Source organism: Ricinus communis, chromosome 10 (genome assembly GCF_019578655.1).
Source record: "Ricinus communis isolate WT05 ecotype wild-type chromosome 10, ASM1957865v1, whole genome shotgun sequence".
Lineage (NCBI taxonomy): Eukaryota > Viridiplantae > Streptophyta > Magnoliopsida > Malpighiales > Euphorbiaceae > Ricinus > Ricinus communis.
Window position 1 is genome coordinate 4,469,977 of NC_063265.1, and position 19,434 is coordinate 4,489,410.

At 32.5% G+C, this 19,434-nt stretch overlaps 2 protein-coding genes across 2 annotated transcripts; both read right to left on the reverse strand.

Moving 5' to 3' along the window:
• Nucleotides 1–8,632: 8,632 nt before the first annotated feature.
• On the reverse strand, nucleotides 8,633–11,414 carry LOC8258383 (laccase-4). Its single transcript, XM_025159520.2, has 6 exons — nucleotides 11,052–11,414; nucleotides 10,771–10,922; nucleotides 10,413–10,657; nucleotides 10,181–10,309; nucleotides 9,118–10,086; nucleotides 8,633–9,012 (listed from the first exon to the last, which is right to left on the reverse strand). The coding sequence occupies exons 1-6, from the start codon at nucleotides 11,181–11,183 to the stop codon at nucleotides 8,882–8,884; spliced, it is 1,758 nt and encodes a 585-aa protein (XP_025015288.2). The 5' UTR covers nucleotides 11,184–11,414; the 3' UTR covers nucleotides 8,633–8,881.
• Nucleotides 11,415–13,821: 2,407 nt separating this feature from the next.
• Nucleotides 13,822–18,224, reverse strand: LOC8258382 (laccase-17). The gene is made up of 6 exons (XM_002531515.4): nucleotides 18,050–18,224; nucleotides 17,800–17,951; nucleotides 17,462–17,706; nucleotides 17,215–17,343; nucleotides 16,169–17,131; nucleotides 13,822–14,285 (listed from the first exon to the last, which is right to left on the reverse strand). Exons 1-6 carry the CDS (start codon nucleotides 18,146–18,148, stop codon nucleotides 14,155–14,157), a joined length of 1,719 nt encoding a protein of 572 aa, XP_002531561.3. The 5' UTR covers nucleotides 18,149–18,224; the 3' UTR covers nucleotides 13,822–14,154.
• Nucleotides 18,225–19,434: the final 1,210 nt, after the last annotated feature.

Genomic DNA, 19,434 nt, shown 5'->3' on the forward strand with positions numbered 1-19,434 from the left:
GTGTATAATGTGAGATGAGGCGGAGCAGCTTACGTGTGTGATATGTGAGGATGAGGCGGAGCAGCACATTAAAGGGGATCCACAAACCATGAGAACTAACCATAATTGTTGAATTGTATTTCTTCTATGATGGTTGTAATGAATTGAGTAGAATGGTATGACTTTATACCTAAACTATGAATATCATGGAAAGTTATGTGATTGGGTGGAAATTGTATTAAGTGTATGTGATATAGATTATGTTGATTATTTATTTACCGAAATGGAGGCTCACCCCTCTCCAAAATTTTTCTTTTCAGGTTTGTAAATAGTAGTGCATCCGTTGGTTGTATGCGAAGTCTAGCTTTTGTGCGAAGTCTCCTCCGATGCATTTTTGTATGCAGTTATGTGATATATATGGAAGTATGCCTTATAAGGCATAAGAAGATGTTTGTAATACTTGTTAAATGATGTTTAAGTATAATCATATGTTTATATGTTAATAACCTTGTGTCCGGATTCTTATCAACCTACATATTGACCTATCTACCTGTAGTATATATTCTACGACGCTTGTATGCTTCCCCGGCTAATGTTTATTGGTTAACATGTGATGGGGGTGTTACATTTTAGTGGTATCGAGCAGGGATTAGATTCATTGGGAGTAGATTCATGTTGCACATTATTAAGCATATGATATATGTTCTTTGAACTTGACTGAATATTTGCATTTCATATATATAGATGGAGAGACAAGGAGAACACGCGAATCGGCCCGGATAAGTCATTAGAGTCCTGCATGGTCATGAAAATGCATCCGAACATGATCGACATGATGAGCATGAGCTACATTCGAAAATGCCGCACAATCGAATGTACAAAATGTTATGGAAGCAGTTTATGAATTTTCCGATGCAACGGAAACAACAACAAGCACCGGACTCAACAACAAAAGGTCGTGATAGATAAGAATTATGAAAGAGTTAGGAAACAAGGTGCTAATGTTTTCAAGGTACTACCGATCCTACTGAGGTCAAGAATGGTTACGAAATACGGAAAGGGTGTTGGATAGATTTAATTGCACATCCGAACAAAGGCTTCTATATACGTGATCTTTAATAGAAAAGATACACTTGATTGGTGGGAAACAGTTTTAAGAAGCAAAGATCGACCAATGACTTTGACTTGGAATGATTTCTTGAGAGAATTTACTTTGAGAAGTATACTCCGTGAAATTTATAGAGACAGAAAGAAGCTTGAATTTCTTGATTTGAAACAGAATGATATGTCAATTGCAGAGTACGAAGTTCAATTTGTGAGATTATGTAAGTATGCACCAGAAGAAATAGCCACTGAAGAACTGAAAAGGAAGAAATTTGAGATGGGTTTGAGGCTTGACATTCGTGAGAAAATGGCGTTGAAACCTCATAATTACAATGCCTTAATTGAAGCTGCTTTGAGAGCTGAAGAAACATCATTTGAAAGGAATATTATGGAAGCTAAAAAGAAGAAGATCATTGATGCTTATAGTAATCCTCCAAGACATATTAGTATTTCTTCGTTTAGAGGCTCTAATTCACAAATGGAGTAGTTATCGTGGACGAGGGTTTGGTGGTCGGGCCTAGTAGATCCTCCACAGTACCTTATAGTAGAGGTGGATACAATTCATCCAGGACTTGAGGGAGGACAAGTTTCAGCCCAAGAGGGTTTGCTCCCTGTTTGTCCCACGTGCAACAAGAGACATACTGGAGAATGTTGGGGACCTAGACCAGTAGTATGTTTTACTTGTCGTAGGCCAGGACATTATTCTAGAGATTGTCCTATGAGAAGAAATAATGCTGGAGAATCTTATACAGTGGGTTAGAGTAGTGTTGGTGAAAATATTCCAGTTGGTTTAGGTAGAGGCAGAGGAAGGGGTAGCAGAGGAGGTTTAACTATTTCAGCAATACCATCAGAACAAATTGGTCAACCACAAGCACAAGCTAGAGTATTTGCTACTACTAGAAATGAAGCATTTGTAGCACCTGAAATTGTTACTGGTATACCTTCTATTCATGATTCTGATGCACATGTTCTTATTGATCCTGGATCCACATGTTCATTCATATCAAATGATTTTGCATCGCATGTTCATGCTAATATAGAGGCATTAGGTTATGATATATATGTATCTATGCCTGCTGGGGGTATTATCACAGTAAATACGATAGTGAGATCATGTCCTGTAGTAGTAGATAATGTCAAACTACATGCAGATTTGGTTGTTATTAATCTTAGAGAGTTTGATGTTATTTTGGGGATGGATTGGTTGTCAAGAAATCATGCTATTGTTGATTGTAAAACGAAGGAAGTGGCTATGGAAATACAAGGAGAAATGAAAATAGTAATGGTGGGTGAAAGGAAGACAATTCCTAATTGTTTGATTTCGAAGATCATGTACGCTTAATTAAAATGGATGTGAAGCATATCTAATTAGTTTTATAGATACTACTAAGGTCACTAGGGTATTAGACATTCCAGTGGTCGGAGAATTTCCTAACATATTCTTAGATGATTTGCCCGGTTTGCCACCAAATCGAGAGGTTGATTTTGAGATTGACATCATCCCCGGTATCGCACCTATTTCCATTGCACCATACAGAATGGCTCCATTAGAATTGAAAGAATTAAAGAAGCAATTAGAAGAGTTACTTGATAAAGGTTTCATCGGGGCCAAGTACTTCACCCTTGGGGAGCACCATTTGTGAAGAAAAGGATGGTAGTATGCGATTATGTATTGATTATAGGCAATTGAATAGGATTACGTTGAAGAATAAATATCCATTGCCGAGAATTGATGATTTGCTTGATCGGTTAAAAGGTGCAACCGTGTTCTCTAAAATTGTTTTAAGATCAGTTATTGGCAACTCCGGGTCAAGAGAAATCTATTGCCAAGACAAAGATTCGAACAAGGTATGGGCACTATGAATTTATTGTGATGCCATTTGGTTTAACAAATGCTCCCTGCTTTTATGTCATCGATGAACAAGACTTTCCGTACCATATTTAGATCACTTTGTTATTGTGTTCATTGATGATATTCCGATTTACTCTAGAAGCCCGGAAGAGCATGAACAACACTTGAGAATTGTTTTACATATTTTGAGGGAAAAATGAGTTGTATGCAAAATTCAACAAATGCGAGTTTTGGATGGAGGAAATTGCATTCTTAGGGCATATTATTTCTAAACATGGAGTGCAACCAGATTCATCAAAGATTAAAGCAATTATTGAATGGGAACCGCCTAGAAATGTTTCCCAAGTTCAAGTTTTCTTGGGTTAGGCTATTATAGAAGATTTGTAAAAGATTTTTCGGTTATTGCTAAGCCTCTAACAGTAAAGAAGAATGTGCCATTCCGGTGGACGGAGTTATGTGATCAAAATTTTCAAGAGTTGAAGAAAAGGCTTACTACTACACCGATACTCGCATTGCCATCCGAAATGGAGGTTATGTTGTATATCGATGCTTCTAGGCAAGGACTTGGATGTGTCTTAATGCAGCATGGGAAGGTTATAGCTTATGCTTCCAAGACAATTACGACCTCATGAGCTGAATTATCCTACACATGATCTTGAATTAGCAGCTATTGTACATGCATTGAAGATATGGCGACATTATTTATACGGGGAGACATTTCAGATATTTACTGATCATAAGAGTTTGAAATATATCCCTACGCAGAAAGAGTTGAATATGAGACAACGAAGATGGATTGAGCTTCTAAAGGATTATGATTGCACTATTGATTATCATCCTGGAAAAGCAAATGTTGTTGCTGATGCTTTAAGTAGGAAGTCAGTGGAAAATTTTTCAAGTATGATTTGTTACAATGTAGAATATTTAGTTGCACTTAGAGCTATGGATGTGAAGTTTTATGTTTATGATGATGATCTGTTAGCCACATTACAAGTAAAGCCTTTGATTAGAGATAAAATTAAAGATGCACAGTGTGAAGATTCTTATTTGCAAAGGATGAAGGGTAGAGTACAAGAAGGAAAGAATACACAATTTGTGTTGAAAGATGATGGTGTGTTATTGAATAGAAATCATGTATGTGTACCTGATGTAGGAAATTTGAGAAAGGAAATCATGCATGAAGCGCACTATGCACCTTATGCAATGCATCCTGGAAGTACCAAAATGTACAAAAATTTGAAGCCTTATTATTGGTGGCAATGAAGAAGGATGTGGCGAATTTGTGAGTAAGTGTTTGACATGTCGAAGTGAAAGGAGAGCACTGTGCACCGCAGGTAAACTTCATTCTTTATCTATACCTGTGTGGAAGTGGGATAAGATTACTATGGATTTTGTTATGGGATTGCCGCGTACATTTAACAAGCATGATGCTATTTGGGTAATTGTTGATCGACTTACTAAATGTGCTCATTTCTTACCCTGTGAAGCAAAATGATTCACTTGATAAACTTGCTTGAATTGTATATTTCCGAGATTGTTAGATTGCATGGTGTGCCTATATCTATTGACGATAGGGATCCCGGATTTACTTCGTTTTGGGAGAGTTTGCAGAAAGCATATGGTACTAAGCTTCATTTCAGTACAGCTTTTCATCCTCAAACAGATGGGCAATCAGAAAGAACTATTCAGACATTAGAAGATATGATGAGGGCTTGCACACTTGAGTTCAAGGGTAACTGGGATGATTACATACCACAGATGGAATTTATAACAACAGTTTTCATTCTAGTATCGGTATGGCTCCTTATGAAGCTTTGTATGGGAGGAAATGTAGAAGTCCAGTTTGCTGGGATGTTGAAGGTTTAAGACAGCTTGAAGGTCCAGAATTGGTACAAGAAACAGTGGATAAAATAGAGATAGTTAAAAAGAATTTGAAAGTAGCACAGGACAGACAAAAGAGTTATGCTGATTTGCATTGAAGGGAAATGGAATATATTGTGGGTGATAAAGTTTTCTTACGGGTATCACCATGGAAAGGAATATTAAGGTTTGGTAAACAAGGAAAATTGAGTCCGAGGTATGTAGGACCTTATGAAATTATTGAAAGAGTTGGACCATTGGCTTATAGGTTAGCATTACCTATAGAGTTGTCTTCTATTCATGATGTTTTTCACGTTTCTATGTTGAGGCGATATAGATCAGATCCTAGTCATATCATTCTAGAGCCAGAGATAGAAATCACAGAAAAGTTGACATATGTGGAAGAGCCGATAAAAATTCTTGATCGAAGGGTTAAGAAATTGAGAAAGAAAGACATTCCTATGGTCAAAATTAAGTGGAGTCATCATTCACCAAGAGAAGAAACTTGGGAAGTAGAAGAGCATATGAGACAGAAGTATCCGCATCTATTCCATTGTAATGTTGGTGAGTTGTTAAAATTTCGGGGACGAAATTTCTTAAGGAAGGGAGAGTTATAGCGCATTTTCTCATCATCCATGTTATGTGCATTTACATTTAATCATTGGGCATATGATGGTATATCAATGATATTTTTATTTTATGAGAACATATATATATTAATTATAAGTAGAGAATAAGAAGCATGATATTAGATTATTAATTTAGATAAGTTGATTAAGTACTTGGGTTATGTGTATTAAGCCTTAAGACTTAATTGAACCAATAGTTGAAGGTTGGGTAAATAGATTGGACTTAAAAGATACAATTAAAAGTTAGTACCTATATATGGTTAGTAAGAATTAATTTAGGGTGATAAAAATAGTTTAGTAGGTGGTGGCATTAAGAGAGGAATATTGGAATTGGAACCATGAGCAAGCTCATTTTACCTCTTCATTTCTCTAAAATTCGTACATGGCCAAAAACACAAAATTTGGAATAAGAGAGAGGAGTGGAATACCTAGAAAAAATTAAGATTAAGATAGGATTTTGCCAACTATTGAAGGAGCCAAGCTAAAGCTAAAGGATTTAAGCATATTAGCAACCCAAAAGCTGAAATTGGTAAGTTGTTACTTGAGTGTTATTAATTTGTCATTAGGGTTCTTGATTATAAATTGGAAAAACTTTATTTGATGCTCTCATTGATTATTTAAAGGTCTGATTATCATGAATTAGTAGAGTATTGAATGATTGCATAAAGATTAAGCTTGATTTAAGTTTAAGTATGTTAAGATAGAAAACTGTCAAAATTCCAGCAACCTTGATGTTCTGTATTTTAGGCATAACATGGGTTATATAAGTCCAAATTAAGCTTAATTGGTATCTATGGAAATTTTAAAGAGTCCTCTATAACTTTTTAGTTTTGTTATTTCGCTATTTTTGCCGTTTTGGTTGCTTAAATTGAGCAAACAGATTGCTGCTCGGGTACAAGTAGCTGTATGACCCTTGCTCAGTAATTTGAAAATAATTAAATCTATAGAAGTCGGAATTAAGTAATTCTTCTTGGAGATGAAACTAGACGCATAAATGGATATTTTTATTTAATATGAGATTTTTGTATTAAGCCAATTTTGCCCAGCAATAAATATACCTTGGTACTAAATTCTGTCTAGAAAACAGAAATGTTGGAGATTAATTTTATGCAATTTATTGATGTTAATTTGAGTTAAATTGGTATTTAACTAGATGGGAAATGTTTATAGGATATTAAAACAGTAATTGAGAGTCTTAGAGGAAGAGTTAGACCTATGAATTAGAGAGGGGATGATTTTGTAATGCATTAGAACTCGCATTTACATGAATATTTGTAATATGCATGAAATGTGAATTGATGAATGTGTTGACAGGTACTCAAAGGCCTGGAAAGGAAGTTGTGGAGAAAGGAGGTTCTTATATGCTAAAGGAATAAGTATATTTTGAGTAAGTAAATAGTTAATATTTGCTATGTTCATATATTTAATCAAATGTTCCGCGAAATGGTTGCGTTTTGCTTAATATTGTTTATGTTTGAATGACTGAGATGGAAATGATTGGTGTTGAGTGGAACAATTGTTATTGCTGAAATATGATATAAGTGAAATGATTGAATTGTGATGTTAAGTGCATATGTGCATGTGAATGGTGGATTCCCCTGTGAAAAAAAAAATATATATATATATAAAGCCTTGGGAGGCTAAAGCCTAGAGAGGCTATAAAAGTGTATAATGTGAGATGAGGCGGAGCAGCTTACGTGTGTGATATGTGAGGATGAGGCGGAGCAGCACATTAAAGGGGATCCACAAACTATGAGAACTAACCATAATTGTTGAATTGTATTTCTTCTATGATGGTTGTAATGAATTGAGTAGAATGGTATGACTTTATACCTAAACTATGAATATCATGGAAAATTATGTGATTGGGTGGAAATTGTATTAAGTGTATGTGATATAGATTATGTTGATTATTTATTTACCGAAATGGAGGCTCACCCCTCTCCAAAATTTTTCTTTTCAGGTTTGTAAATAGTAGTGCATCCGTTGGTTGTATGCGAAGTCTAGCTTTTAGCAGCTCAAGTTGGGCCGTTTTGTGAAGTCTCCTCCCGATGCATTTTTGTATGCAGTTATGTGATATATATGGAAGTATGTCTTATAAGGCATAAGAAGATGTTTGTAATACTTGTTAAATGATGTTTAAGTATAATCATATGTTTATATGTTAATAACCTTGTGTCCTGGATTCTTATCAACCTACATATTGACCTATCTACGTGTAGTATATATTCTACGACGCTTGTATGCTTCCCCGGCTAATGTTTATTGGTTAACATGTGATGGGGGTGTTACACTTAACTGTTTCATTACACTAATAAGTTCTCATATATTTATATAATACTTATTTCAATAAATAAGATTGTTAGAATTTTTGCTATTTATTTTTTTATTATTTTATTTATATCATATATATATAGATTAATTTTTTTTTATTATATTGGACTAATAAATTCTTTAATATGTCACGAATTTCTTTTAATTATTTTTATGATCCAAATATAAATTTCTATTCTTTTACTATTTCATTAATTTTTTGTTTATATATATATATATATTAGAAAGATAATAAGATTTATTATTAATATGGAGTACCTTTACTAATTATTTTCATTATAATCATTTTAAGAATATAGTAATCTTATATTTAAATAAATTAAAAATACTAAATTCATTATTAGCATTGTTTAAGATCACATTAATTCTTTTATAAATATTTATAAGTTAATATTTGTATGAATATTGCCATATGTCATTTCTTATTGAAAAACAATATGACATTGACTTCATAAAATTTTGCCACATAGAAACTCATTGGAAAACTTACCATTTTTTTTATATAGATCTTATAGATTTTTTTTAATTTTAACTTTTATTCTCACATTTCTAAAGAAAAATAAAAACTATTAATTCTCGTATTTCATTTGTTTATTTTAAAAAACTAATTAAAAAATTAAGTTGAAAATTAAAAAATAAAGTTTTTGAATTTAAATAACTGATGAAAACGATAGTTATATATATGTTTATTTTGGACCAATAGAAAAGAATAAATCCACTAATAATCTCCCATTCTCTACATCAGGTGACAACGCATTAATTACTAACTGCATTTTCTGAGAAATTGTTTTGAAAATTTATTTCAAGAAAAGAAAATGAAACGGCATAAAATTACACCAAAAACAGAGCTCAAATTAGTCTTGGAAGACAATCGACATGCAAGAATGGTATCTTATTCAATATGTTTTCCCAAATACAATAATTGAATGAACAGTGTTAAAGTTTAATAGGCTACTCTAAAACCCATCCATTTCTTTCACTGGGTTGGTACAGGAGAGTAATTATCATAAACAATGACCCTACAAATCTTTCATGGTTTACCTTTGTTGGGAACTAGAAGAAACGTTTATGAGAAAGAGGTAAAGAAAATTTGATAAGTCACAAAGCTAAATTTGTGGGAAAGTTAACATTTGGGGAGATCAGAGGGCGGAGGGGGCAGCTTCTGATGAGGCCGCTTCCCGTCTGTCACAATCCAGGCCATCTTGAGGCCCCAGCTAGTGTGTACTTCTAGATGACAGTGCATGAACCAAGCGCCTGTATCATTCAAAAATTGTAAAAACTTAGATTTTGGACAATAAATGAGACAAATTTGTCGGATTACAAGTAATGCAAATAAGAAAACAATGACTAATAGCTAACCTGGATTATCTGCAAGGAACCTTATAGCAACCCAACCACCAGAAGGTACACCTATAGTATTTCTCTCAGCAGGGTCGAAAAGATTGAACTTGGCAGGGTCATTCTTGGCGTCAAAATTGCCAAAACCTTGTCCCACTACAAAGAAGTTAAAACCATGGAGATGCAGAGGATGGCTCTCTGCACTAATAATACCAGTGTCTTGCAATACTAGTTCCACATTGGTATTAAAAGGCAGTACAACCACCTTGGTGCCACTTGTTGCCATAATATTGGTGGGCGGTGTTCCTGTGTAGTTAAATTTGAATGGTGGGTTGGCCGGAAAATCAGTTGTATACACACCCTTTGATTGGTCAAAGAAGTGAGCTTGCAGAAGAGCTATGTTTGGCTGCACAAATGACACATTGTTGATAGAAGCTGCTACTCTAGTGTTGTTGGGTCCTTGGCAGGTTTGGTTTCTTGAGCAAGGGAGTATCCCTAGCCCAACTGTGAAAAAGAAATGCCTATCAACCTTTTGGGGGACTTTAGCTGGGAATTTTACAGTTGCGAGGCTACGGACTTTCTTAGAGAATCTCATGGAAAATGCGGTGTCATTAAACATTGGAAGTGAAGGTTTCAGAAGTGGAAATTTCTTGCTCTTGTTCTTGGAGCTTGAGAGAGAAGGATTCTCATATTCTAGTATTCCAGCGGTGGTTGTGTTATCAAAAGCAGCTGGACCAGTGGCATAAGGTCTTGCTGCCATTAAAAAGGTAGCATTAGGTGCCTTGGCTTTGGCCTTGAGGAGGACATTTGTGGTTTGTCCTGGAGTGATTATGACGGTGTGGGTTTTAAAGGGTTTGACATAAACTGCATCAGTTTCAACAACAGTGAGAGTGTGGTTTGCAATGCTGAAGAAGAGTTCATCGTTCAGTGCGGCATTGATTAAACGAAGCATATATGTTTTTCCAGGCTTCACCTTCAGCTTAAATGTATCTACAAGGAATACGACAGTCACCATCATTTATTCCAAATAATCCTGACGTGTTCATACATGTTAATATAAAAATTATAAATTAGTTGCCAATACCTTTGGCAGAACAATTATATAAAGGTCCTGGAAGACCATTAATAGTGAAGGCATCAGAGACATTTGGTGCTCCTCCTGTTCGCATTGCTTGGTTTATAATGACTTCTGTGTCTGCTTTCCACCATTCCCCTGCAATTTGAGGTAATTTTTACTGTTAGGAAAATACAAATACAAAACTGGATTATTGAAATAGCACGAATAATATTGCGAATGTAAATTCACATTGAATTACCAAAAATGATAGGGACTTCTTTGTGAGGCTGGGGAAATGGGTAAGAAGCATCCTTCTTAGGTAGGATGACAATGGGACCATAAAGACTCGCTCTTAGCCAAGAGATGTGAGCATGCCAAAACAAGGTTCCTCTTTGACCAGTTACTGTGAAATTGTAAACATAACTCTGTCCTGTTTGAATTGGGCACTGTGCGATGTAGGCAGGTCCGTCTGCCCATCCGCTCCTCAGTTGTCTAACTCCATGCCTATGTATTCAACAACTAAATTTTTTTAATATAGAGAACAATTGAGAAATGCAATTTTCTTTTTCTTTTTTTTCTATTGAAAAGAAAAAGTGAGGATTATTTGGTTTTCATACCAATGGAGGGTGACATTGTACTGAACATGGTTAACGACCTTAATCAAGAGTCTATCGCCTTCCCTTGCTATAATTCTAGGTCCAGGGAACTGCCCATTCACAGTGACAATACTCTTTGTCTGGCACAATCTTGTCGCATTTTGCAGTATGATCTGCAAAAGATAAAAAAAAAAAAAAAAAAAAAAAAAAAAAAACAGAAAAAGAGTTTGAAAATTCCTTAAGAGCAATGTAGGCATGAAATTCAGTGTACATATACGTTGCTGCAAATTAATGATACATACAGTGAACTTGTAGTGCCTAGTAATGCCTGCATGCTTTGCAACTATCATCTCAGGAAAAATACAGAGACTAAACAGAGCGAACACAGTAGCTCTTATTAACATGGCTCTTGTCAGATGACTGTTAAAACCCATCTCTCTGAAAGAAGATTTCTGATATTTTCCCTCGAGAAGAAAAGGAAATTAAATGATCGTAAGAAATTTTTAAAGCTAGGAGTCTGTCCAAGCTTGTAACACAGATGATTGGATGCAGAGAAAGACGAAAAGACTGTGCTTTTATAGTGTGTTTCCTAACTGGTGGCATCAGGCTTGTTATTAGGTGACTACAGATTATGCAATGCCTACGCCTTACAGCAACAAATTGCAAATTGGGTAGAATTAGCAGCTGGTCAACCAAAATATTAGAGTGATACCTAAGCTATATAGATTAGTTTAGTGTCTAGGATAGATAGATTTTAAGGGCTGACACCTGAGAATTAACTCAACAACAATGGGAAAAATGAGGATTAGTCCAACTGTTGTGAACTATAACAAGAACTTTCCTTGGTGGTTCCATGGCATGTTGTTATTAGAATCGCAAGTCGTGAAGACCATGTGGTGCTTGGTAATGGGAGCCTCTCAACCTCTTGCAGTTAATACTTGGTAATCAAGGGTAAAGGAAAAAAAAAGAGTAAGCAATGGTGCTGATGGATCTTGTTAGTTGTTGGTTGTTACTTTCGGGAAAACTCTTTAACAGATTTTGATGTTACTTGGGCGTTGATTTTCTCATGTTGGTTGGCCTTTTGCTCTCCGAGAACTTTGTCAGTGAAGGGTAAAAAACGATCGACTTATAAAAATCCATATGAGTTTCATGTCTTAAATCCCACCATCGCCACTAGGCTTAAACCGGAACTAGAATTTGGTCAGTCTTCTTTCTTGGTAACGAAAGCCATCCTCTTCACTTGCATGGTATTATTATCGTACGTCTTAGCATCAGGATTTGGAAACTTCGATCTGAATGACAGAAAATAATAAGGATCCTTCAAAATTTCAGCCTTGTTGATCCTGGTGTGGTTTCCAAATTCAAGCTGGTAATCCTGTTAATTCTTAAGAAATTATTGGCCCATACATGGTTCATATATTAGCTACTTCATAGAGAAGGGATAATACGCCACCGATTAATGCAAATCTTAGTGAAAATAATTATATTATAATAATGCATAGCAAATTCATTATTATCAGTAAGATGTAGAATATATTTAGTACAAGAAATCCAAAATTCTAAATTTATTTATCATATTTTAGAAAATGATAACAGTATAAAATATTCTTAACTGTTTTCGTAATAAGCTTTTTTATATATAATACAATATATATATTAAAAGGGATAAGTAAAAAAATCTCTTATTTTTTTTCAAACAAATAGAAATATATGGTTAAAATTCAGGGTAAAAACCTCCCCTCAATTTTGAATTTAATATCATTAAAATCCTTAAATTTTAATTTATAACCCTAAATTTTTTAAATTTTAATTAGAGTAGCACTAAATCTCCTATTATCTAATTCCGTTAAATTGATAGATGAAAAACTGACGTGTCACATCTCATCTAAAATTGATGATAACAAATACAAAAATGTATTTTTCAACTTAAATTATTTTCTCCAATGGCTTAAATTGCTTTTTAAAGAATCATACTAAGAAAATTAACAATAAGGCATTAAAATTAAGATATGGTATAAACAATAAAATTTATATAGTAACTGATTGTAATTAAACATTAATATTAGTTAAAATTAATTATGTTTAAGAGATTATTAACAATTAATATATAAAATATTAATTTTGGTAGATAATTTGGAGGTTTAGAAAAGAGTAAAAGTACATTATTACTACATGTATTAAAATATCAAATGAGAATCAAGATTCAAATTGAAGAAATAAAACATGATTTAGAAGAATTTAATTATTACTAATTCCTAGTAATATTCTTTTCTAAAAAGAGTTGCTCCTTCCATTCGATATTAGTAATAGTATTTTTCTCAAATTAAAAAATTTTAATTTGCTATTACTTTTATATATCTAATGCGACATTAATTTTTTTTAGTATATAAATTACTATTAAGTCTTGACTTTATATTTTCTAATTTTTAGTCAATCTTAAATGAATTATTATATATTGCCATGTATATTTTATTTAACTATTTATATATTTCATTTAAATATGAAAATATAATATTTGTATATCAATTTGCTTACTTTCTAAATTCAATTTTAACAAAATAATTTGCATATTATAAATACAAAGAGTCACGTGCAATACTTAAAATTACATTATTTTATATTAAGTAAAGATTTTTTTTTATTAGGAAAATAACAATGAGTCTAATTATTCATAACTATTAATTTTCTTTTAAATAAAAACCCAATGATTACATGATGCACTAAAAAGATTAAAACAAAACCTATAAGGAAAAAATGCAAAAATTAGCAAAAATCTGTTCATGTCAATGAAATTGAGCTGAGTTCATTAATTATCTAAAATCTGATCATTTAACAAATAACTTAATAAGAATAAAAAATAAAAAATTAAACATAATTCTAAACTAATGAGATTGTCAAAGAAATACAATTCAAATTATTGTAATTATAGAGGTATTAAAATCGTCAATAAATATTTATTATAATTATATTCGATCCATCATGAAGGGTCTACACTTCTTATCTCATAATCTATAGAAAGATCTTAATCAGTATAGTGAATAAAATTTAAGTGCCAAGTACAGAGAACAAAACAGACAATTAAAACCGTAAAATTTCACTCAATTAAAATAATAAAGACACAAAATTATTTTCATATATAGCCTGTATGTATCATGCTTTCCTCAAAGGGGAGAGGTCAAACAACTCTTATGTGTATAACAAGGAAAAAAGAAAAAGCACGAATCAAGTTATTCCCTGGCACAGGAATGATCACAGGAATGATGACCCAGAAACTTTAAGGGTAAAAAAATGGAAAGAAAGAAAAATTGGAAAGTGCCTGGGCCTGAAGCTGAAATGCCGGGAAAAAAATAAAAGTAAATCACAATCAGAAAAGTTGTGAAAGGTGATGGCAGAGAGGGATTGGCATCAACACTTGGGAAGATCCTTTGGAGGAGGAGGCAGTTTCTGATTAGGAAGCTTTCCATCTAATACAATCCAAGCCATTCTCAATCCCCAGCTCAGGTGGACGTCAAAGTGACAATGCATTAACCACACTCCTGTATTACCATCATTAAACAATTAAACTCGGATCATTATTGCTCCTTATAAAAAAAAATTATGAGATGACATGGACAAACAATTTTCTAATTAAACTTTCTTCTCAATACTACTTTAATTTGATATTAATATATTTTTATTCCCTTAAAAAAACGGCATCTATAATAATGATCAATTCTTTAATAATGTTAATTTGGACCCAATTTGATCCCTTAAGCATTTCCCATATAGGGACCACATACTTTGAAACAAGGCTATTATTTGACTACATGGTGAATCAATATAATCTATATAGTTAATTAGAGAGTTAATGTAATCTAATATATCTTACAGTTCCCAAATTAAACTATAGTTAGAGCTTTTAACTGTACAATTCATATGTTTCAGCAAATTAATGTTTAACTTTTTTTTCCTAAATTGATTATTATATGGGTAGAGATTTTTGCACTATAATTTATTTATATTTGCACTTCATTTGGTGCATGTATTAGTTTTTTGTTTTAGGTGGTGCGAATTGAATCCTGATGTTTGCTGCTAATATGTTTCACTTTACTAAAATGTATTAGTTCAATTATATTAGTTTTTTTTGTTTTTATTTTCACATTAATCTACATGTTTTGATATTTTTCATATTTGCCTTAAAAGTTATCTAAATAAATTACAAAGAAAATACTTTAAAGTTATTTAAAGGAAAATACGCAATTAAAGACAATTTTTAATGTGTTTATATGTTCCTCAAATATGTAGTAGAATCTTTTTAGAAATAAATTTTCTATGGAAAATTGATCAAATCATTAGCCTACTTTTAAAAAATAGAAATTTTGAATTTAATATTATTAATTAAAAAGTAATACTATTAATATAATTAATATTACTACTTCTTTTAAAATTAAAAAATATTATATAATTAAAAATTAATTTATTAGTGAATATAATATTTAAAATATTATTTTCTATAATTAGAGAACTAATCATTATCTAATTAAAAATTAATTTATTATTAATATATTACTATTTAGAATTAAAATCAGCGTTTAATTAAGAATATAACATATTAATCAATAAACTAATAGAAAAACTATAAAATTATACGTATCTTATATGTTAAAAATTAATCATACATGTCAAAAAAAATATTTGAGAAACTAATTAATTTATTATAGTATTTAAAAATATTATTTTCTATAATTAGAATTATTATCTAATTAGAAAACTAATTTATTATTAATATGTTATGTCTTAGGATTACAATAAGAATTTAGTTAGGAATGTAACTTATTAATTAATAAATTGATAGAAAAACTATAAAATTATAAATAAGTTTGAATCTCATGTGTCAAAATAGAAAAACTTATGTATTAAAAATTAAGCATACATATAAAAAAAAAATTAAGTGTCAGAAATTAATATATATAAATTGAGAGGAGCTGAATCATTAGAGCATAATATTTTGTCTGCATCGACTGAGTTAATTAATATCCTCTAGTTAAAAAAATGATACTAATAGAAGTAAATATTAAAATCTGGTTAAAAAAGAAAAGAAAAGAAGTAACCATTAAAAATATAAAGAACTAACATTTTCTTGTAGAAGAAATCTATAGGAGAAATTTGGAAATACGGTATAAGCATAGCTGTTGTCAAGTGTCATGTTTCATCGATCTTTCCGAATCTAATCATTTGCTGATTGTCCATGTAGGTGAAGAGGGACCTTTGAAAACTAAAATTAAAAGCTTGGTGACAGATACAATTCGATTTAACTACAGTAGATTATGGACTTCTTTGATGTTTTAGTCATCTTATTCTAGCTACATAATAATTAGTGAGCATCATATATCTATCAGGAAATAGTATTAATGATAATTAACTTTTCTTTCATGCTCACCAGGATTATCTGCTTGAAATCGAATCGCAACCCAACCGCCAGAAGGCACACCAACAGTGTTTCTTTCAACAGGATCAATAAGGTTGAATTTTGTAGGATGATTATTCGGATCAAAGTTTCCAAATCCTGATGCTACGACGTAGAAGTTAAAACCATGCAAATGGAGAGGATGGCTTTCATTACCAAGAATGCTAGTATCCTGCAACACTAATTCCACACTAGTGTTAAATGGAAGAACAACGGCCTTAGTTCCGTTAATCACCATTGTGTTATTGGGCGGAGTACCCGTATAATCAAACGGGATAATTGGCTTACTAGGAAAGTCTGTAGTGTAAACACCGTTGGATCTCCCAAAAAAGTAGGATTGGAGCATAGCTGAAGTAGGGAGTGCAAAGGATATATTATTAACAGAAGCTGAAAACTTAGTTCCATTGGGTCCTTGGCAAGTTTGGTTTTTTGGGCAAGGATTAGTTCCTAATCCTACAGTGAAAAAGAAACGTCTATCCACTGTCTTAGGCACAGTAGCAGGATATTCAGCACTTGCTAAACTACGCAGCCTGTTCGAAAAACTGAAAGCAAATGGAGTATCATTAAAAGCAGGCAGGATTGGTTTTAAAAGAGGAAGTTGGTTAGTTGATAGACGACTATGAGCTGGTGGTTCATATTCAAGTATAGCAGCAACAGTGGAGTTGTCGAATGTGCCACTCCCGGTTGCGTATGGTCTTGCTGACATGAAGAAGGTAGCCTTAGGGAAAAAGGGTTTGGTTTTAAGTAGAACGTTCATAGTTTGTCCTGGTGTTATGAGGAATTTATCTGTTTCAAAAGGTTTGACATAAGTAGCATCAACTTCAACTACGGTCACTGTATGATTTGCAATACTGATGAAAAGTTCGTCATTGAGTGCTGCGTTGATCAGACGGAGAAGATAGGACTTTCCAGGCTTAACCTTCAGCTTGTATGTATCTGGCAAGATATAATCAATAACACCAATTTAAATAAATCTAATTAATCAGTAACCAAAATAAATCTAACTACTGCGTCTATACCCTTGGCAGAGCAGTTATATAATGGCCCTGGAAGTCCATTAATGGTATAAGCATCAGAAACATTTGGGCCTCCGCCTGTTTGCAGGGACTGGTTAATTATTGCATCAGGATCTGTCTTAAACCATTCTCCTGTAAGGCAAGCAAAGCGCATACATAATATATCAGTAACATTAACTGACTGTCTAAATGTTAGTGATCATAAAGCAACAATATAGTCATCTACTTTTTGCTGGCAGGAGCTACTTACCAAAAATGATGGGGACTTGCTTGTAAGGTTTAGGAAATGGATAAGGGACACCAAGTTTTGGTAGAATGATAATGGGGCCATAAAGAGTGGCTCTTAGCCATGTAATATGTGCATGCCAAAATAATGTGCCTCTTTGGCCAGTAATGGTAAAGTTGTACACATAACTTTGACCCGGCGGAATAGGACACTGCGTTACATAAGCTGGCCCGTCATACCACCCAGTTTGAAGCTGTCGAACGCCATGCCTGTTTAAGAGCAGAATTAATCATTTCTTATGGTTAGTTCGAGTAAAGGCTTTTTGGTAGCAGAAGATTAAATTTTTGGAACAATTATTATACCAATGAATGGAGACATTTTTCGGAGAATGGTTAACGACTTTGACAACAAGGCGATCACCTTCTCTGATAATGATCCGAGGCCCTGGAAACTTTCCATTGACTGTAACGATAGTCGTTGTGTTACATAGCCGCGTCACGTTTTTCAATTTAATCTACATATGAATTGTAACATATAAATTGTTGAAACAAAATGAATAAATCAAAGAAAAATGAAAACCTTTTGTACATAGAGCTGGGCTGCTATACATACATCAAACTTGTAGTGCCTGGTTAGACCAGCTAGAGTAAGCTCACTAAGCAGACACAAGTTCAGGAATGAAAAAAGAAGAATAGCTATCTTCTCTCTCATTCTCTCTCAGGATGATGAGTTTGCCTGTGCAGAGAAGGTAACAATGTCTAGTGGGTAGGTCTCAAACTTGAGAAATTATGTATTGAACCAAAGCTTATGACATTGTATATATATATATATATATATATATAGAGAGAGAGAGAGAGAGGGGTCAAGAATAGGTGTTAAGTCAATATATGGATTTATGAAGGAAAATTAAAATCTCAAAAGGACAGGACAGTGCTTGAGTTTGAGAACAACTTTAGAGTGCTGTCGAAGAAAATCTATGTGTTTGACCTGCCTTTTTTTTCTTCCTCTGTAAACTTTCCTTCCATATAATATGCACTAGTCCCTAGTTTCCAATTAATTAGGGGCTTAGACATGACTTTACTTCTTTTATGGATGCACAAAGACAATATCTTTCTCTTTAGTTTTAGGTGCATAGTAATCTATTCTTGACAACGAACATCTAAAGTATAGTGTTTGATGAGTGAGATGGACAGATTTAATTACTTAAATAATTACTTTCTACTTAAGTAAACACAGAAAATTTGCATATCTACGGTCTACTATCTACCTACCCTTCAAAGCCAAGTATTCTTCTTTTTCTTTTTTTTTCTTCTTCTTTTGTTGGCATTTTGAAGGATTCCATGTTAAATCCTATTATTTCCTTCTTCTGTGTATTATTCTTCGACAAGAAATTGAATTGCAAAATTAAAAGCTACACTCGGTTAAAGTGCATTTCATGTAGGATTTCCAATATGTTAGGGGATTATCAAATTTTACATTTTGTAATAAAAATATACTAAATTTTTTATTTATAATTAAATGGTTATTAAATTTTAATAACACCGATAGATTTTTTCGACACATTTAAAAAATAAATTATATAAATAATGACCCAATTCGGTACTTTGTAATAAAAATATATCAAACTTTTAATTTGTTATAAAAATGTACTAATTTTTTAAAATTTTAATTTTAATATCTTTTTGTTAAAAAGTGTGATGATCGCTCATGTAATTTATTCTCACATTTACTGAAAAAATTTATTAATGTTATTTAAATTAAAATTTAGTATTTTTTTAGTTTAAATTAAAAATTTAATATCTTTTTATTACAAAATGCATAATTTAGTAACAACCAATATAATTTATCCTAACAAGTTATTGCTAAGCTCGAACCATTAGAATTCACCTGATTTTTATGATTTGATTATATATAAAGAATTATCAAAAAGTTATCCATAAATTTTTATCCACAATTAAATATAAAAATATTATTATTAAACTAGCAAAGTTTAAAAT